Raw genomic sequence first — 27,571 nt, forward strand, 5'->3', positions numbered from 1 at the left:
CCGCCCCGCCTCGGGGACCCCGGACCCTGACCATGGTCCCTGACCCTTGACCCTCCCAGACCTCGGACCGGCCAGCGCCTGGACCCCGCCTGGCCAGGCCGTGGCTCCCCAGCTGGCCACGCCCCTGGGCCGCCGCCCCGCCCCCGGGCCCGGCCGGGACCCCGCTCGGCCCTTCCCGGGGGTGTAATTAGCCTTGATTGCGAGCGCGGGGGGGCGGCGCCACACCGAGCTAATGAGCGGGCTGATCAGGCCCGCAGACGCACGCTGGAGAGAGCTAAAAGGCTACTGGCGGGGTGGGAGGCTGAGAAATTAGAGTTTTTAATGATAATTTTATGCAGAATAATTGTCACAGCGTGACATAAATGGCTAGCTCCTCGGGCGGGGCTTCGGAGTCCCGCTAGGAAGCCGAGCTGGGCCCGGCATCTTTCGGAATTTTTGGGGCGCAGCAGCCCCATCCCAGCGCCCGCCCAGGGGCTGGGGTTCAGGAGGTTCTGCAGCTGCCGCGCCCAGCCCGCGTTTGTCCTTGCTGGATGTCTGTCCCCATGGGGTCTGGTGGGCCCGGGAGAGGCTCTGGGGCCACCGTGTCAATGCACACGATTTATGCTTGGCTTCTTGGCGTGCAGTGTGTCATCTTGACATTTCTTTTAGTCAAAATGTCCCAGTCCCTGCCCTCGGGGCCGTAATTTCTTGGCCTTCTATCTCTGGACTGAGAATGAAATCAAATCGCCATGTGGAGCAAAGCACAGGCTGGCGGGACTGCTGGGCTCTGGGTGACCAAGGCGGGGCCCCACCTATTGATGTCACCTGAGTTCAGAGTGGGGACGCAGAAAGGCAGGCAGGCCACCAGGAGTCTTGAGAGTGACCGAAGGAAACAGTGTTGTACCAATGTATATATTTTTTAGAAACAGCTTTACTGAGGTGTAACCGTATGCAATGCGCTGCACGTGTTTAACATGTGCAATTTGATGCGCTTGGACAGGCGTCTATGCACCCGTGAAACCATCCCCATAATCAAGAGTGTGAACTCACCCATCACCATCAAAAGGCTCCCTGGCCCCGTTGCTACCTCCATTAACCCACCGATCTGCTCTTCGTCCCTGTAGTTGAGTCTGAATTGGCGAGAACCCTATATAAATGGAATCTATCTTCTTTGCCGGCATCATTCACCCCCCATCGTTACTTTGAGAATCACCCTATTGTCACACATGTCCTTTACTCACTCCCGGTCGTTGCTGCTAGGCGTTGCATGGTGCAGACGGTCCAAGGCGTCCACCATTCCTACATTGAAAGGCAGCGCCTTGATTCCAGCTTCCGACCATTGCTCATAAGCTGCTGTGAACATCTGTGCACCGGGCTTTGTATGGGCACCGGCTTTGTTTGGCCTGGAGGGCTGGGTCATAGGATGCGATTAAAGATAACCGTTTAAGAAACTGCCACGCTGGTGTCCGCAGTGGCTGTGTCATTGTGCAGGCCGACCAGAGATGCAGGGGGTCCAGCTGCTTCACATCCTTGTAACCGGACACAGGTCGAGCCACCTGCCACTACGAAAGCCAATACTCAAAAGGCAGGTGCTGATGTAAAGGAAAGGGGTTTATTTGCAGGCGCCAGACGCCTGGACGATGGGGGACTCACATCTCAGAGACCACCTCCCGGGGAGATGGGGACTCAAAGCCCATCTCCCCCCTCAGTGCAGGTAGAGGTTTTTAGAAGGAGGGGGAACAGGACGAAGAGATCGGGGAGGGGGCTGCAAAGCTCTCCACGTGCAGACGGCCCAGTCCCTTCCGTGGAGGCCGGTGACAGTCCCGCCTGCGTCATCCTGGCTCCTCGTCATCCCGGCTCCATGGCTGAAGGTCAGCACATCTCCCGGAGCTGGGATGCCTGAAGGTCGGGCTGGATCTTTTCAAGGCAGTTCCCCGGATCCTTACACACACACGGCTCGCCTACAAGCTGCCTGTCAGTCAGAGCCCGCGCCTGCAGGAACAGCGTCAAGGGACCGGTGGGGCGGGCTCCGATCCCACACCCGCCCCCCTCCCGTTACTATTTCCACTGCCACACCCTCCCCAGGGCTGGGTCTGGCCACTCTCTAGCTGTAGACGTTCTGTAGGTGTGAGGTTTCGATCCTCATTTCCCTAATGACAAGTGACCCTGAGCACCTCTGCATGGCCTCCTCTGCCCTCTGTAGAGCTTCTGCGGTGACGTGCCCGTTCAAATCTTGTGGCCATTTTAAAAACTGGGTTGTTTGTTTCATTCTTAAATTTTGAGATTTCTTTTGTATGCTTTGGATGCAGGTCCCTTGTCAGACGCGTGATGTAGAAATATGACCCCCAGTCTCTGGATTACATTTTCTTCTCTTACAAGTGTCTTTTGAAGAACAGAAGAGCTTAATGTTGGTGGCTCTCTGCTTGTCCATTGTTTCCTTTCAGGGACTGCGCTGGGGACCTGTAGCTAGAAAACCCTTTGCCTAACCCAGGGCCACCAAGATTTTCCTCCTGTGTTTTCCTCTGTAAATTTAATAATTTTATATCTTACATTTAAGTCTATGAGCCATTTTGTGTTCATTTCTGAGTATGGCGTGAGGTATGGATTGAAGTTTTTTTCCTATTTTGCGTGTGGCTATCCAATTGGTCCAGCACCATTTGTCAAAAAGCCTTTCCTTTCTCTGCTAAATTGACCTTGCACCTGGGTTGAAAATCCACTGCCTGCACATGTGCAGGTTTACTTCTGGACCCCCGCCAAGTGCACACAGGTAAAGCCCCGAGGTTTGATTCAGACCATTTATCACTTACATGAACAGTAAACAGAAGAATAGCCAAAGGTGCCAATTCCTCGCAGTCCTTGTCCCACACGCCACAAAGGACAACACCTAAACAAAAGGGACCAGTTGCTGACAATATAAGCAGCAGTGGCCCCGTTGCTAAGCAGCCGAATCTTGACTTCCGCTGGGCGGTTTTACAGTCGGCAGCTGCGCTCTGAGGTGGGCAAGGCAGGGAGTCTCCAACCCCGGGGGGCCCTGGGGGCGACAAGAAAGTGTCTCGCAGAAGCCTCCCAAGAGACACAGGGGGCAAGTGCGCCGCAGCCTCAGGGCAGCCCCTTACACGCCCGCGCCCCGGCCCCCGGGAGGGCCACGGGTGTTCCACCGAGACTTAGATCAGTGGCTGGTCGGGCCTTTGTCGCGTGGCCCATGCAGACACATGCAAAGCCACCAGGGCATGTGGCGGAACCGTTCCTCCCTGGTTCTGCTTCACGGGCGCGTTTGTCTAGTTCGCCACCAACAGCACCTTGAATTGACTACGGTGGCCCTACAAGACGGCTTGACCTCAATTCAGCTAATGGAACTATGCCAACGTTAAGCTCTCAATTTAGACAAATGTACCATCATATTATGAGAGGTTAACTTTAGGGGAAGCTGGGTAAAGGGTATTAGGGAACTGTCCTCTCATCTTTACAACTCCTCTGTAAACCTAAACTGATTTAAAAATAAAAAGTTTTAAAAATCAAGTTAGCCCTGGCTGGTGTGGCTCAGTGAAGCATAGTCCTGAGAACCAAAGGGTCGCTGGTTCGTCCCAGTCAGGGCACGTGCCTGGGTTGCAGGCCAGGTCCCCAGTAGGGGGCGCCTAAGAGGCAACCACACGTTGATGTTTCTCCTCCTTTTCTACCTTCCTCTCTCTCTAAAAATAATAAATTTTTTTAAATCAAGTTTGCTTCATGCCTTGAGCTCCAACCTCCTGCTTAAATCACATTAGAAAAATACTGCTTTTTACTGAGAAACGGGAATGCAACACCAGCTCAGGGCATAAATACTGTGAGTCCGGACAGTATCTCGAACACAGGCCAACGAGCCCATGCCTAGGCATCATATGGGGCTAAGGCACATATAGACCATTAGAGCCACTCGGCTTATATATCGTGTAATAGAGACTAATTTCCTAGCTTCAGCTGGTTTTGCAAAAATCACACAGGTCCGGGATACTGTTTAATAAGGACTTCTGAAAGGTCTTTGTGTCAAAGCAGGGCTCTGCAAAATCCCTTTTGTCTTCCTCCCCCTCCCCCTCTTTCTTCTTTTTCTCCTCACTTTCTCTCCTGCGTCTATGGTCTCTCCATGTGAATCTTTCTGCCTATCAATTTAATTTGACCATCTTGCTTCATTTAAATCCTGGTTATTGGGGGAAAGTTTCAGATGTGACGAATATGCCAGAAGTTCAGGTGGGGCCGGGCAGCGGCGGACTCTGGATCCCTCCGATCTCAGCGATTACAATGGAAAAAACGCCGCCAGATCCCACGCAACACGCCCACCACGGCATAGCCCAGTGCCTTGAAGACTAAAAAGTTAATAGATGTCAGGAAGGGCCGGAGGTTTTGACCAGCGCGTTTCAGCTGAAAGAGTCCCCTAAAGTCAGTCTCCAAGGAGGCCTGGCTTCACGTCGTAGGAACATCATCACTTTGACAAGAAAGAGCTGCTTTCTCTAGAATCTTTTCATACCTAGATTTTAGGTCATCCTTACTTTTTTTTTAACCTTTCAGTAGAGAGAGGGCCCTTGACCTCCACGCAGAGACATTCCATTTTCTTACCCTTGATGACAGCGGTCTCCACACCTCGGGACCGGGTTCGGCTGCGGCCCTTTCAGTCGGCAAATCTCCGTGGGTGCGGGACTTTCAAACCTTTGAGTCTCTGAGTTCCTGGGATTTAAAAAAAAAAAAAAAATGTCTGTGCTTCCTTCCAACCCGCAAGCTTCAGAATTCAGAATCCAACCCACAAAGAGGAACATCTGCGCTTTAATCTGGGAGCCTTTTGAAGAGATTTTCCCCCAAAGAAAAGTTCAGGTAAAGTTGCTCTCCCCACGTCAGTAGCCTGCCTGCCGGCCTCGCCCTATTTATTACCAGAGTGCTCTCCTTGACCTTTTTTCAAATTCCGAGATGATTAAAATGGGAGAGAATTAGTGGAGTCCCAATTCTTTTTCTCGGCTAAAGCTGCTTGATGTGAGCCGCAGCGAGGACGTGCCTCCTTCCTGAACACGTTAGCACGGGGGCTGCACGTTTACTGTTTGCCCAGCTGTGGCAATTCAATGGATTAAAAAACGAGTCTTAAGCCAGTGCTGGGCCTGTGGAAGCACCTAAGTGTCTTGGGGGGTGGGGGGAATCGTTGCGGAAAATCACCGGGACATCCTTTTCTAGTGGAGACCTGGCAGGTTGACACCTGGGCAGAGAGGAAGGAAGTGTTGCTTTTCCTGAGCAAGAAAGTCGAGGGAAGGCTGGACGGAGCAGGAATAACTGCTCCGAGCCCTCCCGCCAACCCCAGGAGGCCCTGCCTGGTATCAGGGAGTTTACCTGCAGAGGTGACCGGGTCACGGGCATTGATACTAAACGCAAACGCGGCCCACCCTTCCACATCCCAGCTGCGTGGGCGACTCTTTGTTCGGGGAGAGGGGAGAAAGCAGGGTGTGCCTGCTTCACCGGAAGCCCGAGGCTGCGCAGGGAACATTCAAGAACAAGGCGTCAGAGCGCGGCTGTCCCTCAGATGCACCGATAGCCGTATTGTGCCGCGTAGAATGCGCACCCACGTTTTTGGCCCAAACTTTCAGGAAAAATGCCTTTCGTTTTAACTTTCTAATGCAATTATTTATTTATATTTGGAAACAGAACCAATGATCATATTCCAGGGTGTTATTCTGCAAACGGATATCGGCGTTGCTTCCTGGAGTTACACTTTTAACGCATAAGCATAAATAAAAGAATTAAAAGCATTCATATAGATATGGAATTAGTACTACCCTTGTATAATGCACATCCTTATTTTTCCCTCAAAAGTTTGGGCAAAAAAGGCATGCGTTAGACACAGCAAAATCTGCCATACAGCTTCACATGCCCCCGAGCACCAGCAAGGGTCTCGCGTGCCACGCCCCTCCCAGGAGGCCTGTAACGCGGTTGTGCCCAGGCTACGGCTCCGAACACCAATGCCCATGGAGGGCCCAGGTTTTGCCAGTAAGGTGGGCACCGTGGACAGAGTCAGACCCAGGCGCGAAGGTCAAATGTCATCAGAGAGCTCCATGCTGAAAGATCATCTCTCCTTTGTTAACCTCATTTCCCCCCAAAGCTGTGTGTGGTCAGGCAGTGGCTCTGCCCGCACCTAATCAGCACCTCTAACATGGTTTCCCCCAGGGCTGTCCCCTCCCTGCGCCTTCCCGGCATTCCGGGCAGATGGCCCAGCCTCTGGTCATTTGCCGAGGACCGTGCGAATCCCTGCCACGCACAGCAGGAACTAAAGGAGCAACCCAGGCCCAATCGCACCCCTACCCTCGGGGCGAAAGCCGGGCAGACGCGTCAGGGGAGAGAGACAAGCGGCCCGAGCACCGCTGGGCACGGGAGTGAGGGGAAGCACAACCACAGAGGGGCGTTCGGGGTTTCACACCCGGGAGGGAGGCCACAGCCAAGAAGAAGGACCGCAGCAAACGCTGGCAAGAATGTGGAGCGACTGGAACTCTCCCGCGAGGTTGCTGGCAGCGTAGAAGGATGGAATCACTTTGGAAAACTGTTTGGCAATTTTCTTTTAAACATACACCTAACCAGCAATTTCACTTTTTTTACCCAAGAGAAATGAGAACATACGCCCAAGAAGACTGATTCAGAAATGTTCACAGAAGCTTTATGCAGAATAGCCAAAAATATAAAAAATAAAAATAAAAAAGGGAATGCCCAAATGTCCACCGATATCAGCAAGAGAATGAATTTTAAAGTTGTGGCGTCTCCCTACAATTAAATACACTCAGGAACAAAAATAATGAGTTACGTGCGTACGCGGCGATTTGGATGAACGTCAGGCATTATGTTGCATGAGCAAGGCAGACACAAGAAGGTAGTAAGTTCTAGAAAAGACAACACGAAGCCACGGGGAGAGAACGCTGGACGGTGGTCGCCTGTGGGGCGGTGACTGGGACCAGCAGGAGGGGGCTTGTTGGAGAGAGGGCAGTGTGCCTGCACCGCGCCCTGATTGGCAGGTCGCCGCCCCGGTGCGTTCCTCGCGGGACGCGCAGGGACTGCACTTTCAGACCTGCGCAGCGGTCTGCGCGCCCGACTGCCCTCGCCGTGAAGAACACGTAAACACAAACACATAGAGCTTTCCTCCCGGCCAATTCAACCCCCCTCACCGCACCCCACCCCGTCCCTTTCCCTGGTTCTTCTCCCCTCCCAACCCTGGCGCTTCCAGTCTTCGTCTTGATCCGCTGCATTGGGGCCAGGGGAGGAGAGAAAGGCCGCCCCTGTCTGTGCCAAGAAGCTTCTAGAAAGTCAGAGGCTACACCATGGGTAAGTGGGGCAAACAGTGGAGCCGACTTCTCAACGTTTGCTCCCTAAAGCATTTCTCAGTTCACCAAAATGCAGGGTTCTTTTCGCCATCTGGGGAGAATCTGCCCAAAATACCCCCAGCCGCACCCACGCAACACCTCCGAAAATAATGCCGCGGCAGCCCTCGCTCCGGGACGGGGTCGGGACGGAAGCGGCCAGCCGGTCTCTCCGGCAGCCTCCCCTCCGCCCTGAAGGAGGGTCAGCCCGCGCACATCAGCCATTTCCGCTGTGAACAGCCATGCTCGGCCGTCGCAGAGCCTCGCTTCCCGGGGGAGGGGGAGAGGAGACAACACAGAGCAGAAAGGCGTGCGTGGCGGGTCCCCAGAGGAGGCTGAGCGCAAGGGCCGGGGAAGCCACGCGGGCGGCTCCTCCGCCCACGTCTCCGGGCGGTGGCCTCCGGCCCCTCCTTGGAGCCAGCGGGCGACGGGCTCCGGAGGGCGCCCTCCCGCCCGGGCTCCGTGGAAATCATGGCCGCGTTTTCCTCCCAAGTCTCTCCCCTGTGCCCGTGCCCCTGCCCCGCCGGCCGGCCCTGACCCAGCATCCAGGTCGCGTCTCTGCGCCGCCCGCACAGCCCAGCCCCTGCTCCCGCGTCACCTCCCAGGAGGAGACGCAGCGGCCGTGACGGCTGGACAAGACTGGTCCCTGGTAGCCGGGGTCTCGCTGGGCACGTGGTCTGCATGTCAGAGGGACATGGGCAGCAATCAGGTGACCAGGACAGTGAAGGGCAGACGGATGGTGCGAGGACTCCCGCGGCTGGGAGGTGCCTGAGAGATCTCACAGAGCGCTCGTGCGCCAGGTCTGCTTCCCCCCCCCAGCACTCAGCGACTTCTCCGGAACGCGGCCTTGTTTTAGCGGTCCTGTGTCGTTGCCGTAAACCGCTCTCTCGGCACCGTCTGTTGGGGGTGGCGAGGCAGGCTGCTGTCCCGCGGGAGCTGGGTTTCACCCCAAGCGGATGTTCCGGCTGTGGGGTCGCCGCTGCCTTCTGGGTCCCTGCCCCTGAGGCCACTGTGCACACACAGAAAACTGAATCCTCGCCGAACACCGGGGAGGACGAAACGGACCACGCAGGGTTGCCAGCGGGCCCGGGCAGCCGCGGGCCCCGTCCCCTGCCCCCCAGCACGGGCCCACGGCCTCCACTGTCCTGCCGGCGGGTCTGTGCGGAAGTCCTCGTGGAGCACTCAGAAGGAACGCCTGTCCCGGCACTGAAAGGCCGTTGTCCTACGGAGCACAGACGACGTTCTCGAACGAACGAAGGCACGAGGGAACCAGAAGTGTAGAGGTGACGTGTGCGAAGCGCCAAGGTCCGTGACTGGCTCCTGGAAGGTGCTTCACAGGTGACGCCAGTGGGAGGAGCCAGCAGGTGGCGGCAGGGCTGAGAACAGGGGAGGCAGACACAGCCATCGCCGGTGTCTCTGCTTTGCCACGTCCTGGCTCTGGGGCTGCACAGAAGTCACAGGTCTGTTAGGCCTCAATCTCCCCCTGTAAAATTCTACCTATGATGCAGATTTGTTGCAAGAACTAAAGATAACATTTAAAGAGTAACTACGTAACAAGAGGAAGCAGCAGGGAGGCGGTGGGCTCCCAGCTCAGGGCCGGGGTGAGGGGTACCGCTTGCGAGGGTTTGTGTGGATGGAGTGAGGGGGCGGAGGGAAGGCACAGGAAGGAGCCCTGTGCGGGTGGGCAGCGGGGTGCAGGGGGCTTGGCGGGCGCTGGGAGAGGGTGGGGGCGGGGAGGCCAGGACAGCCCAGGCCGGGCATTCCTGCAGACCCTCTGCCCCTGAAGGAACCCGGAGGGTGGGTGTGAGCACGTCCGGGGGTCCGTTAAAACGACACCAATTCAACAGCCCCGAGGGCTCCTCTCTGTGGACTCCTGCCTTGGCTCAAGCTACGTTTTCTGTGCCTGTCACCCTGCGCCCCTGTCGCAGCCTGTCGCCGCGGCCATTCTTGAAGATGAGGGTCAGGAACGGTTCCGATGTCCTCAGATCGGAATCTGCCCTTGCTGCCTGGCAGTGACTGTCCTCCCGTGGCTCCAGGCCCCCCGGGCTTGCCTGTCTCTCAGGCTGGCGGGAGACCGCACAGAACCTGCCCGCAGAGGAGAGGGCCCGGCCGGGTCGCCCGGCCTCAGTGGGGCTTTCCCCGCTGGGCCCCTTCTTCTTCCGCTGGAGACAGTGACACACGCAAGGTCAGGCCCAGGAGGCGCCTGGCACTGTGGACGTTTGTCTGTCTATCATCGAGTACCCCCCACCCGCCCCGTCCTCCCTCTAGGCCCCCCTTCTCCTCCCTGTCCGAGGCAGGTGGCTGCTCCTGCCTGGGCCGCTTGGAGCCGGGGGCGGGGCCGGGGGAGGATTCCTGCGCCTTCTGGGCCCCTGGGAGCTGAGCTACCTTAGAGTCCCTGCGCTGCTGCGTGGCCGGGCGGGGGCGGGCGATGCGCTTAATAACCGCTGTCCTGCTGCTTCCACACTGTCCCTCCGGTTCCTGTTCGAAACTGGGAAAACGCAGGCAGGCCCAAGGCAGCACACGCACCCGTCGGCCAGAGGGAAGCGCACGCTGGCCTGTCTGTTTCTAGGCTTGCTTTCTACGCATGCACATGTCTGCTTTAAAAAAAAAAAAAAAATAGCACTGTTCAGTGTTGTTTTGTAACCTAATCTTTTCACATAACCATTGCAAATAGCTTTCCATGCCATTAAACGGGCTCCTGCACCTTCGTTTTTAATGACCGCGCAGCGCGGGCCAGCACAGGCTGCCCCAGCCCCTTGGCCCTGTTGTTTCTTCTCATTCCTGTGGTCGGCGACTCACGCCATCACCTGCCCTAAGGAGGTGCCAGGGCCTCGCCAATTAGAAGCTCTTCATTAACAACGGAACCGGCGTCTGTGGCCCTCTTGGGGGGAGGGCAGAGGGGGCACTGTCCTTGCTCCTTTGAAAGGCGTCCTGGTTGCAAACTGCGGACTGGTCCCTCCACCAGACAGGCTGTGGCCGTGGAAACGGGCCCCTCGTATTTCCCTGTGAATGTGTCTGGAGCGGCAGGGCTGCTTTAAAAGCAAAAAAAAACAAGTAGAAGCAAATGTTTTGTCATTGTTTGCCAGTGCACACAGGCTCAGAGGCAAAAAGGAGAGGACCCCGTGATTTGTAGCCTCCTGCTGTGCCGCTCCAAACCCCTCCCGGAGAGGCGGGGCGGAAGCCAGCTTGGAGCGCGGCGGCGATGAAATCTGCAGCCCCTCTTAGCTGGTTATCGTCCCAAAGGACATTTCACATCCAATTGTACTTGTTTGTAAAGATGTTTCGCCCAAGACAGACCACTTCTCAGGAAGCGGCTGGCGTGGAGGCCGAAGACGTGTGGAGACAAGTAACAGCACCGCACGCCCCGTGTAGGGATGCGAGCGGATTTGACGGCAGCTGCGTACCGCCGGGAGGCCCCCACGGCCGGTCTCGGTCGGAGCCCCCTGCGGGGTGGTAACAGGAAAACCAGCAGTGACCCGAGGGGGAGCTGCGGATGCTCGTTGAGGACGTGCTCCCGTGCTTTTAGGCCACACAATAGCGGACCGCCCCGCACTGGCCGCCGATAGGCAGAGGTGACAAAAGCTCCCCTTCTCCACTCAAGGAGCCAATGGTCTAAGGGCGGGGTCCCGCGCGCCAAGGCACATGCACACTTGCTGTGGGAGGTGGTGCGCCCAGGCACTTCTGTACGGGGCACAGGACAACGCAGACGTGCGGCCTCCACTGGTGGCAGCAGGGAGGCCGGCGCCCGAGAGGCGGAGAAAGGAGCGATAGGCTGTGTCCGCCTTCACAGGAGGCAGGGCGTCGCGGAGGAGAGGCACGAGCCAAGCACCGGGACAGAGGGCCGCACCTGGCCCGGCAGGACCGGAGCACAGCACGGGAGGATGGAGCCCAGGACATGAGGCTGGGGAGGACCCCCGAGCTGGGTATCTCGGCGCCCTGTGTCCTGTGTCCTCCTCTCCAGGAGGCACGTGCCATCCGAGTCACACAAGGGAAGGCTCTTTCCAGGTCGTATGGAGCTTGTGGGACTGGAGCAGGGGACAACTTAGGAGCCTGTCGTTCCCAATCAGACAAGACATGACAGTGGCCATGGAAAAGCAGCAGCAGTTCGAGTGAGTATAGACGATGGAGGCCACAGGGCTGGCAACCAACTGAGCGGGGGAGCGAAGGAGGGCAGGAAAAAGGCAAAGGACAGTCACTCACAGAGTGAGACCTCCAGGAGGCCGAAGAGGGCCGCGTCTGGGGCAAGCGGACCTAGAGGGGCTCCCTCCCCTAGAACGCGGGGGACGTGAGGACAGTCGCTGCAGCACATTGGAATGGGAGCTGGAGCAGGGGCGTCTCAGGGGCCGGAAGGATGGCGGTCCCTGCGGGAGCCCGCACCCCAGAACAGGCCGCGAGGGACGGCGGGAGAGACAGCACGGCCACAGCGCACAGCGATGACGTCGGGGGCCCCCGCTGTCGGAGGAGCTGGCCTCCGACACCGGGAAGCGTGAACCACAGGCCCCCGCGGCCTAGCCGGGACCCGAGGCCAGTGCGCGCGGGTTTCCCCCGGCAGCGCCCAGCAGCCGGGGGGATGAGAGGGGATGGCACGTGGGTTCCAGGTTAAGGATCTGGCCACTGGCATGGGGGATGGCGGCCATGTCCCCTCTAGTCAGGGGGACAGAGGGCGCCAAGGAGGCAGCCCGTCGGGAGGGCTGCGCAGGGACGGAGTGGAGGCAGGAGGTCTGAGGGAATGGGGGTCAGGGGCTCGTGTCCCCACAGAGCCGCCGGGCCCAGAGGCTGCGGTCTGGGGGCGCCGCGCTGCGGTGTCCGACTCCAAAGGTGGGGCAGCCACATGGATGACAATGGCCAGGACGGGACTTGGGAGCCGGTGACTGAAGCAGGGCTGGTGTCTTGGCAGTGCCCACAGGGACAGGAGCCAGCACAATGGAGAAGGCCCCGGTGACTCCCCGGCTTTCAGGCTGGGCCAGACTGAGGTTCCCATCGGGGTCTGAGGCCGCGGCGCCCAGCAGCCTGGTCAGCAGCCTGCCACCTGAGCTCAGGGTGAGGGGTCAGAGTTCTCCCAGGTGTGGCCGGGGCCCTGAGGAGGCCGCCCTCCTGGGAGAGGCCGGGGGAGGCGACAGCCTGGGCTCCAGCGGGTGGACCTGGAGCGGGGACGGCGGAGAGCAGCGGGGAACCAGTCTGTGCGGGAGAGTCCCGTTGACGCTCCGGCGGGGCCCAGCTGGGCGTGGCTGTGTGTGCACCACGCGCCGCCCCAGGACTGCCGCAGCGCCGGCGTTGGGCCCTGGAGGGCTGCGTGGGTTCCTTCCGCGGGAGCGAGGCGAGCCTGCCTCACACTGCGCTCACCACCGATGCTGGGCGGTTCGCAGAAGGGGCGCTGCGGGCTGAGAAAGAGCCTGGAGGCCTAAGGGACCCTCCTCAGAACGGTGACTGCCAGGCCTCAACTGCCGCAGGCGACAAAGGTCCAGGGTATTAGTACTTCAACACCATCATGTGAGCCGCATCACCTCCCCAAGTAGCACCAGGCAGCTACAAATTACTCCTAAGTGTTACCAGTCCGCCCTGCGCAGATGCCTAGGACTCTTCCCGGCTGTGATCACCAGTCGGTAACCGTGGGGCCCGCGCCCCCTGTCGTTTCTGCCATATCTTTGTGGGTTTCCCGCGCCCCCCCCTCGCCCCCCCGCCGCTCAGTTTAAACTGCCGCATCCTGGGCACTGGGGATCTGAACTTGGGTGCTTTCTCTCGGGCTACCTTCACTCTCCCGGGGGTCCACTCACTCTGCTGGTTGTCCGAAGCCCCCTAAACGGCAGCCGGGGCGTGGCAGGTCCGGGGGCAGGGTGTGGGTGCCGGGTATCAGCTCCTGCCCACTGGGTGACAAGCCTTGTCCCCCCACGCAGGTGCGCGCAGGTCCTGCTGGAGCACGGCGCCTCGGTGCACCGCGCGGGCGGCAGCGGCCAGGACACGCCGCTGCACGTGGCGGCGCAGCACAGCCTGGACGAGCACGCCCGCCTCTACCTAGACCACGGGGCACGAGTGGACGCGAGGAATGGCCGCGGCGAGACGGCCCTGAGCACGGCATGCGGCACAGCGCTGCGGCCCGACGAACACGAGCGCTGCCTGCGCCTGTGCGCGCTGCTGCTCCGGCACGGAGCGGCGCCGGACGCGCGCGACGAGGACGAGCGCAGCCCGCTACACAAGGCCTGTGGCCGCGCGAGCCCAGACCTGGCGCACCTCCTGCTGCGCCACGGCGCTGACGCGGCCGCGCTCGACTACGGGGGCGCCTCGCCGCTGGGCCGCGTGCTGCAGACAGCCGCCTGCGCGCCCCAGGCCGCGCCGGAGCGCATCGTGCAAGCGCTGCTCAACCACGGCGCCCCCGCCGTGTGGCCCGACTCCTTCCCCAAGGTAAGAGGTGGCCGGGACCCCGCACCCCGAGCTTTGCCGTGCAGGGCCCGGCCTGCCTGCCGCTGGGGGCACGCAGCGTTTCTCAGACTTCCGGGACCCCGGGAACCCCCTGGGGACTTGGGAAACCGCAGGTTCTGATTCCGTGGGTCCAGGGGGCAGCGTCCGCGTTTCTGACAGTTCCCAGGTGAGGCCTAGGCTGCTGCTCGCGGGACCACACTTTGAGGACGAGGGCTCAGAAGCTTCCAGGAAATTCAGAGGTTGGGGTGTGAGAAAGCCGGCCTGGCCTGCATGTGTCCTTTCAAGGCAGTCACCTGGGGACTCCCCACACCTGCTTTGATGACATTGTCATGACTTACACTCTTTGGGCAGCTTCTCTTTTGTTGTAATTTTCGGAACAATGAAAATCGATCTTATCGCATCTGGCATTTGTTCTGAAATGAAATACCCAGCCTCGTTGATGAGATTAATTGCGCATTTGCAAATTCCCCCCAGTCTGTCCTCAAGGCATTTCCTGTAAGATCCCAGGCAGATGGGGTGGGGGGGGAGCTTCTTCTTCCTGGGTTTCAACCGGGTGAGGTGACTTGTGAAGAGTTGGGCTTGATGGGGCCTCCACCCCACTTTGCAGACCCCACTCTGAGCGACTTGTCACCTTTTCCACGCGTCCCATCTAGCCTGAAATAATAAAGGGGAAGAATAATGATTTCTCCCCAGAGAAAATACTCAAAAGACAAAAAATGTTTCCAATAGAAAAGTTCCAAAATATTGATTAGGATAAGAGAGTGTCTCCCTCAGAAGACTTCCCTGAAGGGCAGTCGTTCCGTTAGCTGTAAAGCTGGGTGCGCTTAATTTACAAAGTGCCCCTTGCCCGCGCCCGCCAGTCAGTGGCAAGAGACATGCTTCAGCCGGACAAGCTTTGACCGTAGGCTGTTACCCAAAAAGGACCACATTCTGGATGCTCTGAAACGGTGCGATTCACGCATTTCTCTCAGAGCTAACTTTGCATTGCAGATGCGTGTAAAGTTCGTATCTGTTAAAACACAGGTGAAAAGTGGAAACCCCACCCAAACAACTCCCCAAGGAGCGTGTCCCTGACCAGCGTGACGAGTGCCTTGTGCTCACTCTCACGCCGTCTTGGGGCAGGGCTCCCGTGGCGCCCTGCCAAGGCGGGGACCCAGCAAGGCGGACTCGCGCAAGGGAAGGCGTGCCGGCGGTCCTGTATTCCGGCCCGCTCACCGCCCCTCGTGCTACTGCCCCTTTTAACCACCCCCGCTGCAGGCAGCCTTCGTTCATCGGCCCAGAGCGTGGAAGCCAGACCTGCCCGCTGTTTCTCCAGGGCACGTGGTGTTTGCCTTAAACCCAGGTGCGCACGTCACCCCTCCTCAGGTGAAAACGCGTCACGAGTGTGTCAATGTAAGAAATGTCCAAACCTGTAAGAATTTTTATGAGTTTATTTGAACCAAACTGACAGCAGTTGTTGGGAAGCAAAATCGCAACGGACTGAGAAAATGCGCTGGAGAGTGGCAGCTTCGCGCCGTATTTTATACCTGACAGTCCGAGGAGGCGGCGTGAGGGGGTCACAGGAGATCGGTGATAAATCAGGGAGATGGGAGAAGGCAAAGTGGGAAATCTCTGCGACTGGATAAAAAAGGAAAACCAACAGACATGCACTCCTTATACGTAGGCGGGTACAGGGTGGTTACCCGCTGCCAGTTAACACGACGGCAGTAGCGCTGAGCTGCTCCGTGGTCTCCTCTGGTGGCAGGTTGCGCCCTCAGGGCTCTGGAAAGGAAAGCACCCTGACATTCCAAGGCCTGTTCTCATAGAGGCAAAAGGATAAGCTCAGGTAGGGTAAAGGTCGACCTTTGTCAAAAAGACGCCGGCCCAGGCCGTGACCGCCTGCCACGAGCCGCTTGTTGCTAGGAGGTGGTCGTTTCAGGCCATCCAAGGGGGCTCCCCTCGGTCGCTGGGCGTCCAAGGCCGCCACGCAGGCCTGCCCCGAGCTCGCCGGGCCTGGCCTGCGGCCCCTGTCTCGTCCACAAATGAGAAACAAACAGGCCTTACGTGATGGGCCACGAGTGAACAATATCTGGGGCAAACTATTTTAAAGAAAAAAGGGGTCGGTGTATTCCCTTAGGGGCTAGAAGGAGGCCTTTGTTGGCCTTGAAGGCATTCTGTCGGCGTGGTTGTGCCCAGGTTTCCAGCTCTGGGGTTCGTTCCGTGGGGACAGGAGCTCTGTCTCCAAGGCTGTGGGGATGATCCTGCCTTGACCTTGACGCGCAGGGCCTTCCCCGCTGCGCCTCCAGGGGCACAGTCCTGTGTCAGCCACGCGGGGACGGAGCGTGGTCAGTGGAGGTGCGAGCTGGGTCTAGGTTTGGGGGCCGTTTCCTGTTTCGGGGGCCCAAAGGCCATGAGGAATGACAGGGAACCTCCCAGCGCTTGTGGAGGCCGTTAGTGTTTCCCTGAGAAATCTTAGTACGCGGAGGCTTTCACCAAAAAACGTCGCCCACCGTTCCCTCCCCTGCACATGCGCAGAGCCGGCGCTGCACGCCCCCGTCCGTGTTGAGTGAGTGAAGCGGGCCCAGCAACTCCAGGGCGCTCGCCTGCGGTTAAACCCCGGGAAATGGGGATCCGAGCTTGTTCTTTGTGCTGCAGCCCACTGCACCTCTAGGGGGCGCCCATGGCCCTCCTGGCCGGGAGCAGCGTGCGGCCAGAACGCCTTGACCATCCTGCGGGTCCTCGGAGCTGAGATACAAGTGCCCGCGATGTCCCAGCCTGGGCCCAGGACCAGCCGGGCAGACACTCTGGAAACGCAGCCGCTGCATCTTCCTCCACCCAGGCCACCTGCGCGCTCCCCCAGGGAAGGGGTCTAATCACCGCACCTGACATCAAAGGCACAGGCCAACTCTGCTCAGCGGCCCTGTGGCGCGCACAGCAAACACACTGAACCAGGCGACAAAGATACGCCGCGGGCGAGACTCCGCACCAGGGCGAGGGTACACAGAGGCCTGGGAGTGTCACAGCGCACGCGGTCCGTGGGCAGCAGCCGCACTTGAAATAGATGTAAAGAGACACCCACGGAGCTCAGAATTACTGAGGCAAAAGGTTTCACAGTGAGCTTAGGACATAAATCACAGTTCCCTCATGCCCAGACAAAGGCACCGGCGCCGCGGCAGGCGGACTCCAAGCATCCATCCGCGCCGAGGACAGTGCTCTGCGGCGAGAATCAAAGCGGTGTCACTGCTTGGGAAGCAGGCGTGTTGACAATGCCAGGCCTGTGTGCCTGGCTGACCCCTAGTTAACACCAGAGTCCGGGATGGGGCGCGGGGGCAGCGGCGGCAGGAGGCAGCCAGGCCTGAAATCTGGACGTGCTCAGGGCGGAAGGGCCAGCGGGAGGAGAGCCGAGGGCAGGGCGGGCAGCACACCCAGCCGCGGGGCCACGCTGGCTCGCCCTGCCTCTGGCGGGCGGGCGCTTGGTCTGGAGCGAGGGCGTGGTGCGCCTTCTCCCTGCTGCCCGGCGCCCGCAGCCGGGGTCCTGAGACAACCGCCAAGCCCCGTGTTTTCTTTTCTCCCCGAAGCACTGCTTTCCTCTTCCAGTGTCTCTGAAGGGCAGAGCCCCGAACAGAACACGGAGCTCAGGGGGTGCGGGAGGGTGAGTCGGCCCCACGCTCAGGTGGCACCTGGCTTCCCGAAGTCAGAGCTGCCAGACAGACCCGTGTCCCAGGGCCGCTCTGTCCTACCTGTCGGCGGGCGGCGGTGGGGAGCCACGCTGACTCACCGCGCGGAGCACATGGCCTGCTTTACGCGTCCCTTGATACGTAAAGGGACCCTTCCGTGAGCACTTTCCATTCGCATCGACTCCCGCGTCAAAGCCGTCTGGTCCTGCCAGCCTGTTCCCCACCCGGTGCTGTCAGCTCCCGAGGAGCTTCCGTCACCCCCTGGGCCGAGGCCCCAGCGCCTGGTGGACAGGCACGTGCTAGAGGCTGTAAATATTCAAACTGGCGCTTGCCCGTGTGTGGGGGACGGGCCGACACAACACCGGCGTGGGACTGTGTCTCCCAAACCACATAGGCCATGCTCCCCAAGGGCGCCCCTGAAGCACTTGGCCCTCAGCCAGCCCGCCTAAGGAGCTGCTGCGCCCAGGGCGGAGCTGTTAGTGTGTTGCGCGGGCGTGTGTATGCGCTGCCCTCAAGAGGGTGACAGCTACACACACCCGTCGGACGTTGCTGCGGTGAGAGCAGGTGGAGAGCAAAGACCCTCCACACCTTGGGAGTGCCAAGTAGCGGGGCTTGCCCCAGCTCGGGGGAGTGGCCACAGGCTCCCCCCAGCCCGTGGGAGCGAGCCCAGATCTGCAGGCGGAAGCCTCAGCCACGTGAAGAGGGCAGGAGAGGCCCTTCCGGCCGAAAGGAACGTCCAGGCAAATGTCCTGGGGCAGAAAGGGCGCCCCACACGCACAGTGAAGAGGTGGCCCGGGAGCCGGAGTGGAGCCAGCCAGAGGGGCCGTTGAGACAGGACCTCTAGGCAGGGCCCCGCTAAGGGTTGGAGCCTGTGTCTTGAGAACAATGGGGATCTGCGCAGAGAAGTGATGGAATGAAATGGGCGTTTGGGGGCCCTTGCTCACATGCAGAGGGCACACGGGGGCAGGGGCTGGTGGAAACCAGCCTGTGGTGTCCGTCCAGTGAGCGCGGCCAAGAGAGGGGCCACGGAGGCCGCCGGCAAGAGTGACAGATTCCAGACACGTTGCAAAGCCCTGGCCTTGCCCTGCCTCCTGGGCATTGGCCAGGCTGAAAATACAGATGCAAAGTTCTGTGTTTTCTTTTTACCTACTTACAGAAATAGGCCCAGTGACTTCACGCGGCTGCCATGACACGGATTTCTAGGGGCGGATGCGGGGGTAGCAATAGTCAAAACCTGGGACTCCATTTCCTGCCTTCGCGGCGCCGCGTGTGCGCCCGGTCCCTGGGGAGCAGGGGGAGCGATCATAAATAGCGTGCCTCTGTTTTTCTTGCTCGTTTTATTTCTCCATCTCCACACAGGGCAATGTGCCTGTGTGATTTTTCCCCTTAATTTTCTTTCTGCCGCCTCATTAGCCGGAGAGAGTGCGCGCGGACGCTAATGACATCAGCATGTCAGAGTGATGTGGCAGCCGCTCCTCCGCAGACGGCAAGGAGGCAGCGGAGATTTTTAAACTGTGTTGGCGTAAAAATAATGAAGGCAGCCAGCTGCCTGGCAGACATGAGGGGGCACGGTGCTGAGGGCATGGGGAGGGCCCGCGGGCCCCAGAGAGGTGGAACCGGAGAGAGACAGGAAATGAATTCCCAGAGACAGGCAATAAGGCTTTGTCACAGTCTGTGACCCAGGGAGGAGGGGCCCAGGGGAGGGGTGCTCTGGCTGGGGGAGGGGAGCTGGGGGGGGCGGGGGCCGGGGGGGCCGACAGGAAGCCCTTCCGGTCGCAGGCAGCCACTGGGAAGCCTTTAACGTCTCGCAGAAGGAAGCTACCTGGCCAATCGGAGGCCGGCTGGACCCTGGAGGGAGCCTGAGGAGGGCGGGAGGAGGCTGGTGTCATCTGGGATCCCATCTACCTGTGACCCTGAGAGACCTGGGGTCCAGGTGAACCCTCTCTTATGGGCACAGTTTCTCCCAACACCAAAGAGGACGATTTGTCCATCAGATGGACAACCTGCTCCAGGAAATGGCGTGCTGCTGTGGCCTGGGTTGGCCAGGAATACCAACTTGGCAAGAGCACACTGCGGCGGGGGGGGGGCGGTCGGGGGGAGGCACACGCCTGCCGGGCTCTCGCTCTGCACGCTCCTGTGTTCCCGTCGCCTCTCTCCTCCTCTGAGGCCCGCTTAAGCCTGACCTCGTGACAGGCATGGGGCCTGATGCTTTCCAGACTCAGGGATCAGCTTCACCCTCCAGACAGCGCCTCTCTGGGTCAGGAGGCGGCTTCCAGCAACAGCTGGGCCAGCCCGTTGCTTTTCCCCAGAAGTCCTTTCCCTGAGGAAGTCCCTCCTTGTGTTTCACGGGCCCCATTGGCTTAAACCAGTCCTGCGCCAAACCCATAAATGATGAGAAGGATGGAATTACCACAACTGGAGAAACCTAACCGTTTGGAGTGTCGGGAGGTCAACTCCAGTACCCATGACAGAGGACGAAGGTTAAAAGCTCTTCTTGCCTTGATTGGTGCAGCTCAGCTGGTTGGAGCATCGTCCAGTAACCACAGGGTTGTAGGTTTGAGTCCTGGTCAGGGCGCGCACGTGGGTTGCAGATCTGGTCCCCAATCTGGGCGCTTGGGGGCCGCAGCCAGTCCATGTTTCTCTCTCACATCGATGTTTCTCTCTCTCTCCGTTTCTCTCTCTCCTCCTTCCTCTCTCACTAAAAGCAATTTAAAAATGTCCTCAGATGAGAATTAAAAAAAAAAAGTTTACACCACCTCTTCTTAAGTGCAACAGGAAGAGAAAAGCCAAAAACAAAGAGAAAGCGGTGGGCACAGGGACGGAGCGTAGAGCGCCAACCCACAGACACGCGACGTAAGTTACTGAAGGACACGTGGAGAGCGGATGGAAAACGACCGTCAAAGATGCCGTGGAAACACACTCGGCTGCACTGACGGTTTCAACTTTTAGAAGGTGAATGGATGTTCTCTGCGCATCGATGGTGGCCGTCACATGCTTACGTACATTCCAGCAAAAATGTTCTTGAAAGGCCTGGCCCTTTGTAAGGTACATAAATGTTGAATCACTGTGTTGTGCACCTGAAACTCATATCATGTATGCCACCTGTAATTAAAAACAAAAATGAACGAACAAATGAAATTTGTAAACATAAGAAGGCATGGGAAAATCTTGCAAAGCATCCAAGCAGAAAACAGGTTATTCATGCAGGAATTAAAATCAGGCTGGACTCAGACTCCCCCTAATGAGGTCATGATGCGTTTGGACCGGTCCTGGCTGGCCTCTGGAAGGACCCTCTGGTTTCTAGGCTGAGGGGATCGGCTGGCAGGAGGAGACTTGCCCCGTCTGCGTGAGGATGGCGGGGGCGTTGCGGAGAGGGGCGGTCGGGCGCTGGGGCAGGCAGAGCCAACAGGATTCCTGGGTAAATGGGATGGGGGTGGGGGGCAGCTCAGGGGGCTGGCGTCCAGTATGCTCGGTGGGAGACACCGCTGAGCGGAGACACCTTGTCGCAGTGGGGCGGGCAGGCCCGCGTGCTGACTGGCCTGGAGAGACACCTTGCCGGTCAGGGGCAGAGGGACGGCATTTAAAGCCAGACAACCGGAAGTGGGAGTGGACATCCAGGGAGTGAGAGGAAATAAAAGAAGGATGAGGACCAGCCTTGGCTGGGTGGCTCAGCGGGTTGCAGCACCGTCCTGAACACCAAAAGATCGTGGGTTCGATCCCCAATCGGGGCACGTACCTAGGGTGCAGGTTTGATCCCTGGTCAGGGCACGTAAGAGAGGCAGTCAGTCGATGTTTCTCCTGTCTCTCTTTCTCAAGTCAATATAACACAATCTCAGCTGAGGGTTTAAAAAAAAAAAAAAGAAGGAGGACTGAACACAGGGTCTTCCAACACCAAGAGGATGGAGAGTGGAGAAAGCCACCAGGGAGACTGAGACGACGGCCTATGGCGTGGCTCGCAGAGGCCAAGCGAAGACTGCATCCAAGCGGAGGACACCTGTGTCCGACGCGGCTGCTGCCGCACACGGCAAGACAGAGCCCCGCGCGCCGGGCGCAGCCGGGTCCCTGACGCCGCAGCCTCGGCCGCCTGGGCAGCGCGGCGGGGCTCCGGGCCGCACTGGGGACGGTGGCCGTGCGCCCTCTGACCGAGCGGCGGCGGGGAAGACTGTTTCAGGAGTGGGGCGCCCATCGGCAGGCTCGCTCCCCCTGCCGCCTCCGTTCAGCAGCTCTCCCAGCCGCCCCTGTGCTCCAGCCTGCGTGCCAGCCCCCGCGGGCCGGCCGCGGCCACCGCCCCCCGGGATGGCGGGAGCGTGCTCCTAACGGGGCTCTCTGCCTCCAGCAGTGGCCCCCGGACCGCTTCTCAACGTTGTGGCCAGGGTGCCGCCTCTCAGGGAAAATCTGGTCCTGTCACTCCTCTGCTCGTCACCCGTCAGGGTCTCCCTGTGCCCTCCCGATGCCGCGCCGCCCCTCTCACGGGGACACCGCTCTGTCCTCTGCAGCCCCGCTGTCACGGCCCATGTCAGACGGGCCCCCGCCAACGGTGTTTGGTCCCTCCCACCTCCCGCGTCTGGCAAAGGTTTTCCCCACCTGGAACACTCTGGCCCCCCACCCCCCAGCTCTCCAAACCTTTTGTCGTCCCCCCCCCACACTCAGGTCTTAGCTTGAATGTCACCACTTCGGGAAATCTTTCCCTGAGCAGCTCACGACCCCCTTGCACACCCAGGTCTGGGTCAGGTGCCATTCCTAGCACCTGTGGGTCCCCCACCCTAGGGCCGTGGCCCCCGGGGTCTTGTGCGTTAACATTTGGGACTGTGTCCTTGGCGCTGTAAAGGTCTTCGAAGGCAGGGCTTGCCATTGAACACACAGCTGACATCCCCGGCTTCTGGCCGGAGCCCAGGAAATACCTGTGGAGTGACGGGCATAGCGGGCAGGTGGTGAGCACAGAACCCAGGCAAAAGGGAGACAATTTAAATATCTGCAAGGCACCTTCTCAAACTGAATGCAAATACCAAAGTTATTTCCCCAGGAGGTACCTCCTGTCCAGGCAGAGGGACACGCCCCCTGGCTCCTGCCCCTGCCCTGCTGGGCGTGGCCAGCGCAGTCCGGCAGCCCCCGCCGCAGGGAGGGCGGACAGGGAGCTCGGAGGGTGTGTCCGCCTGGCCCCTGCCCGCTCCAGGCTGGCTGCTCGTCCCCCGCAAGGATCACAGCCCCGGCAGGAGAGCCCGCCCCATCGCCACCCTCGGTCCCAGGAATGGAAAGAGTGTTGCTGCCAGCTCCGCCTCAAGGACGGTCCCCCCGGTGGCTCCCCTGCAGTGGCACCGGGCTAAACAGCCCCCGTCCGCATCGGGCCTGCCGCCCGCTTCCCACCGGGCCCTGCCTGAGACATGTGCAACACTGAGTTTCTGTGAAGTGAAGATTGTTTCCCAGGAAACTAGGGATTAACAACATTGATTCAAGATGGAGTGAAAACAAAATACGCCCATAACCAGGGAAGAAATTGAAAATATCAAATTTTTGCCTGCAACTAAATGACAGGCTTAGGTGATATCCAGTGCAAGAGCAATCGTGCCTTCTTAATTCAATAACTATCCACTTTTTAAAAGTCTTTCAGAGTATTAAAAAGATAGGCATGTTCTCAGATAGTTTTATTACATTAACATACAGTGATATTAAAACCTGACAAAAAGACAAAAAACTGAAACTATCAACCAAATTTAGTTATTAACAGAGATATGAAAACCTTAATAAATGAAATCTACCATTTTATTTAGAAGAACAGCCAAATCTGTTTTATGAAGGCAAAAGTGGGTCAATATTGGAAAGTCTTTTTGCATCAACCTGATTTAAAAAAGGCAAAAAATAAAATTAAATCCTGAAATGTAGAGTAACCTAGGAATGGAAAGCTGTTTCCTTAACTTGGAACAGAGTATTCGTCTGAAACTAATATCCAATATTATATTTCTGATGAATCATTAGAGACAATCCTATGAAAATTAAGGACAAGATGATGATGCCTGCTATCAACACTGTTTAACATTGAACGTTGAAGCTCTAGCCAATGCACTAAGACAAGAAAAATAAATACGGAATACTAATACTGAGGAGGAGAAAATACCATTGTTTGCAAAAATGATTTTCTACCTGAAAAATAGCCTTCATAAATAAGGTGTACTTACAAATCAAATGAAAAAAATGTACACGCTATAGAAAACATGAGTAAAAGACATAATGTAGCAATTCAGAAAAGAACAAAGACAAATGGTCAACCAAAACAAGTATAAATATTCCATAGTGTACCTATCAAATGTAATTGTTTAATTAGTTCATTTTTATTTTAGATGAGGGGAAGGGAGGGAGAAAGAGGGAGAGACACATCGGTTGGCTGCCTTCCCCCGGCACCCTGACTGGGGACAGAACCCGCAACCCAGGCCTATGCCCTGACCAGGAATCAAACTGGCGACCTTTCAGTTTGTGGGACCAACGCCCAACCCATCAAGCCACACGGGCTGGGCCTCAAATTTAAATAATAAGATGATTTGGGCAGGGAGAAAGAGGCACACTCATACTCAATTCTTCAAGAAATATAGCAATTTAAACACTAACAAATTGACAGTATGCTCTAAAAGCGTTAAAATGCACCTAGCCTTTGCCCCTGTGTTTCTACTTCCAGGAATTCAGTGCTGGGGAGGGGGTGGGGGAGGCGTGGAGTTACTGCCTAGGAGTGGCTGGGGGCAGAAGGAGTTAGGGTTATGTTCAAGACTGTGATGTCAGCTCACAGTGGTTGACTCACTGGCTACAAGATGATGCATTTGTAAAATGAAATGTTATGTAGCCACTAAAATGATACCCACTTACCATTTTTGGTCACAGTCTGACTATACAAAACCCAAGGCTCAAAATAACTTGCAAAGTATTGGCCCATTTCTTGTTACATATGTTAATGTTTTGTCTAAATGCATGAAGCACTAGCACACCCAAAACATTAGTAGGGCTTATCTTGGGACACGGAAATATGAACTTCCCGTTTTGTTTCTCTGTATCTGAAAGGGGCTTTTGGCGTGGGCGTGGGGGGCCGGACGGGCTGCAGTGAGGAGTGCAGTAGATACCCTGTCTGTGTGACCCCATGCTCGGGGGGTCTGTGAGCTCCGTCTGTGCTGTCCACTGAGGTATTGGCTGCCTGGTCTTGGAAAAATTGCTTAAACTTGTTTTCTCAACCCCAAAATACAAACACCAATTTTATAACACTTGGTAAACCTCAGGCCTCAAAAACAGAGAGCTGTGGGGTTCCCCTGCCCCTCCCTAAGATCGAGTCTGAATCCGATGGAGCTTCCAAGTCCAGCTTCCCATGTACAGGAAGCAGGGGTGCAGCCGCCTGCCCCAGACCCACGGGGACCCCATGCGCAAAACCCCAGCGGCAAGGACTCTGCAGGACAGGAAACTAGTTTCTTCAACAAATAATTCACATGAAACAAAACAAATCTAAAACTGCATCATTTCACCTGAACCCACTTATGTTTATATTCCTATTCAAACAAACAATTTTTCATGTAATGGCATATAAGAGAAATGTGTGAATTTAAACACTGCCTAGCTGATACTAAGAAACATGTAGATTTCTCAGGTGCTACAGAGATACTGTGTTGATGTTTCTTCCCGTAGGGGTGTCTAACCCGTGGCCCGCGGGTCATGGCTGTGAATACGGCCCAATGCAATGTCGTAAATTTACTTAAAACCTTGCTTTTGTTCATCAGTTTTCGTTAGTGTTTGTGTACTTAACGTGTGGCCCAAGGCAACTCTTCTTCTTCCAGCGTGGCCCAGAGACGCCAAAAAGTTAGACACCCCTGTATCTAGAGGGTCCTTTAAGAGACACTAAAATATCGACAGGTGCATTGGCTCTGCTGTAACCTAACTCTAGGGAGAGGGGCCGAGCGCGCAGACAGGCAGGGCCCACCCTGAGCCCCTGGTGGGCGCGTGGGGGTTCATCATGCCATTGGGTGGTTTTGTGTCCCCTCAAATTTCTCCTCTGTAGCAAAACCTTTATTTTTTAAAAGCAAAGTGTCCCCATCTTTATGACGCTGATGGATTTTAAATTTGCAAATAACAAGGTAGGAGTCCTTTGACAGGGAGGACTGTGAAAATAAAAGGGAAAAGCCAAGTCCGGAGGAAACTCACCAGCAAAGCAATGTTTGTTCCCGGCGCCCTGACCTATGAGAAAACTGAGGTGAGGAGTAGGGAGCACGGTCCGGGCCGAACGCGCCCCCGCGGCACCTCGTCGCCGGCTCGCAGCTGCCCCCCCCCGGCCCCCCCCCCCCACCAGCGCGGCCTCCTGGCACCCGAGGGCAGAGCGCCCACCCGGGCGTGCGCAGTGGCTGGACGCACAGTAGGCCTGCTGTGTGCTACTGTGATCGCCACCGATCCCGGTGGGACTGAGGCCAGTGGGGTCACACCGACAGTGGCGGGGCGCCCACACCTCCACAGCCCCGCCCTTGCCACCCTTGGGGCCCAAGTCCAGTCAGCCTGACCTTGGTCTCCCCGCGTCCGTCCGACCAGGTGCTGAAGGCGTGCGCGCCCGCCCCAGCGGTCATCGAGGTTCTTTTCAACTCCTACCCGCAGCTCCGCGTGTCCGAGGCCTGGAGGGAGGTGATTCCCGAGGAGGCGTTTCAGGTGAGGCGCTGCCGGCTGCGTCTGCTCTCCCGCGGGGGCGGTCTGGGCTGCCTCCCCCGTGAACACGCAGCACCTGGAGGAGAGCGGAGGGGGCCTTGGGGCGCCCGTGAGTACTGCTGTTTTCCTTTTGGGGGGCTCAGCTGACACCCAGCCAGGTTGGGGCGCTGTCCGCTACCCGGAGCACAGGCAGGCCCACGCCGGCTAGAGGACTAGCAGGGCCCGAGGACTCAGCATGCGGACAAGGGTGGACGCGAGCCCCTGCGTCCACGGGTCCTGGCGCCCGCCTAGCGGCTTCGTCTCTGACCGAGGCAGCTGCAGGCACTACGGCCACGCGCAACTTGATTAAGAAAGAGAGAGCTTTTCTTCCCAGAAACCTCGTTGACTGAGCCCTGTGCTCATTGCTGGTCAGCACGTGCCGCCCAGTGCAAAGGGGCGGGGCAGAGCCGAATTCCCTAGACTGCCTGCGCCCTGGGAAAGCGCCAACCCTTCGCTGCGCCTGCGCAGGCGCTGCCTTCGAGGAAGGGGCGGACCCCCGGAGGAGGGGGCATCGTGCCTGGCAGTGCTGCTCCTCCGCGGGGAGCCGTGGAGAGCACCCCCGGGGCCTTCCAGCAGGAAGGCGTGCGGCTGTGGCGGCGGGGCCAAGGACTGACGCCCCTGCCTTCCCTTCCAGGCGCACCGGCTTTTCTACCAGTCCCTGCTCGCCTTGGCCCGCCGCCCGCGCAGCCTGCAGCACCTCTGCCGCTGCGCCATCCGCAGGCAGTTTGGCAAGAAGTGCTCTCGCCTGGTACCCGGGTTACCTTTGCCCGCGCCCCTGCGAAGCTACCTCCTTCTGGAGCCAGAGGGTGTTTTGCACTGAAAACCAGGGCCTCTGGACTTGGCCCCGTCCCTGCCCTTCCATGGAGAGGAGAGCGACCCGAGCGGGCAGGCGGACCTGGCGGCGCCTTCAGGTTCCCCCTGGTATGCACTCGAGCGCCCTGCTGTCTCTCAGCACTGTTACTGAGGGTGACAAGTGTGACCGTCATAGTGCTGTGTCGGAAAGTGCCCTTCCACAGAAGCGGAGCTAAAAGGCGTGCCTGCGTGTCCCAGGTTTGTTGCCTGCCCACCACGGCGCAGCACTAGGCTTGCTGCCCCCCGGCTTCAGGCCGCTGCCTCCAGGAAAATGCCCCGCCCCTCCTGGGAGCTGGGCGCCTGGAAAGACTGTCCCCGAAACGTGACAGACGTGTCTGTGGAAGGAGGACACTTGCTTCCATAATGAATCACCCTCCCAGGAGCCCACGGGTGCTTCCCAGCACAGGGCGGTCCAGGGCACCCCAGAAGGACATCGGCGGGCTGTGAGCCGGGCACGTTTACCCCCGGGAGTCCTCTGTGTGACATTCTCACCAATCCCCGGTTGGCCCAGCTCTAGCTGGTGATCCAGGAAGCCACAGGTTGACAGAGGCTGCCGCCAGCTCAGCCCAACATCAGTAACAAGAGAGATGTCCGAACGGGCCAGGACGGTATCAA

At 58.3% G+C, this 27,571-nt stretch overlaps 1 protein-coding gene across 1 annotated transcript in view; it reads left to right on the top strand.

Moving 5' to 3' along the window:
• ASB18 (ankyrin repeat and SOCS box containing 18) overlaps positions 1–26,924 on the top strand; it is a 45,032-nt gene extending 18,108 nt beyond the window's left edge. Inside the window, exons 4-6 of the mRNA XM_054570450.1 lie at positions 13,229–13,733; positions 25,955–26,068; positions 26,739–26,924. Of these exons, the coding sequence (XP_054426425.1) occupies positions 13,229–13,733; positions 25,955–26,068; positions 26,739–26,924 (805 nt within the window). The remainder of the gene's footprint in view (positions 1–13,228; positions 13,734–25,954; positions 26,069–26,738) is intronic.
• The last annotated feature ends 647 nt before the right edge of the window (positions 26,925–27,571 follow it).

This window comes from Pteronotus mesoamericanus, unplaced genomic scaffold, assembly GCF_021234165.1.
Source record: "Pteronotus mesoamericanus isolate MK-2021 breed Mesoamerican mustached bat unplaced genomic scaffold, CSHL_Meso_final contig_1018, whole genome shotgun sequence".
In the NCBI taxonomy this organism is placed as follows: domain Eukaryota; kingdom Metazoa; phylum Chordata; class Mammalia; order Chiroptera; family Mormoopidae; genus Pteronotus; species Pteronotus mesoamericanus.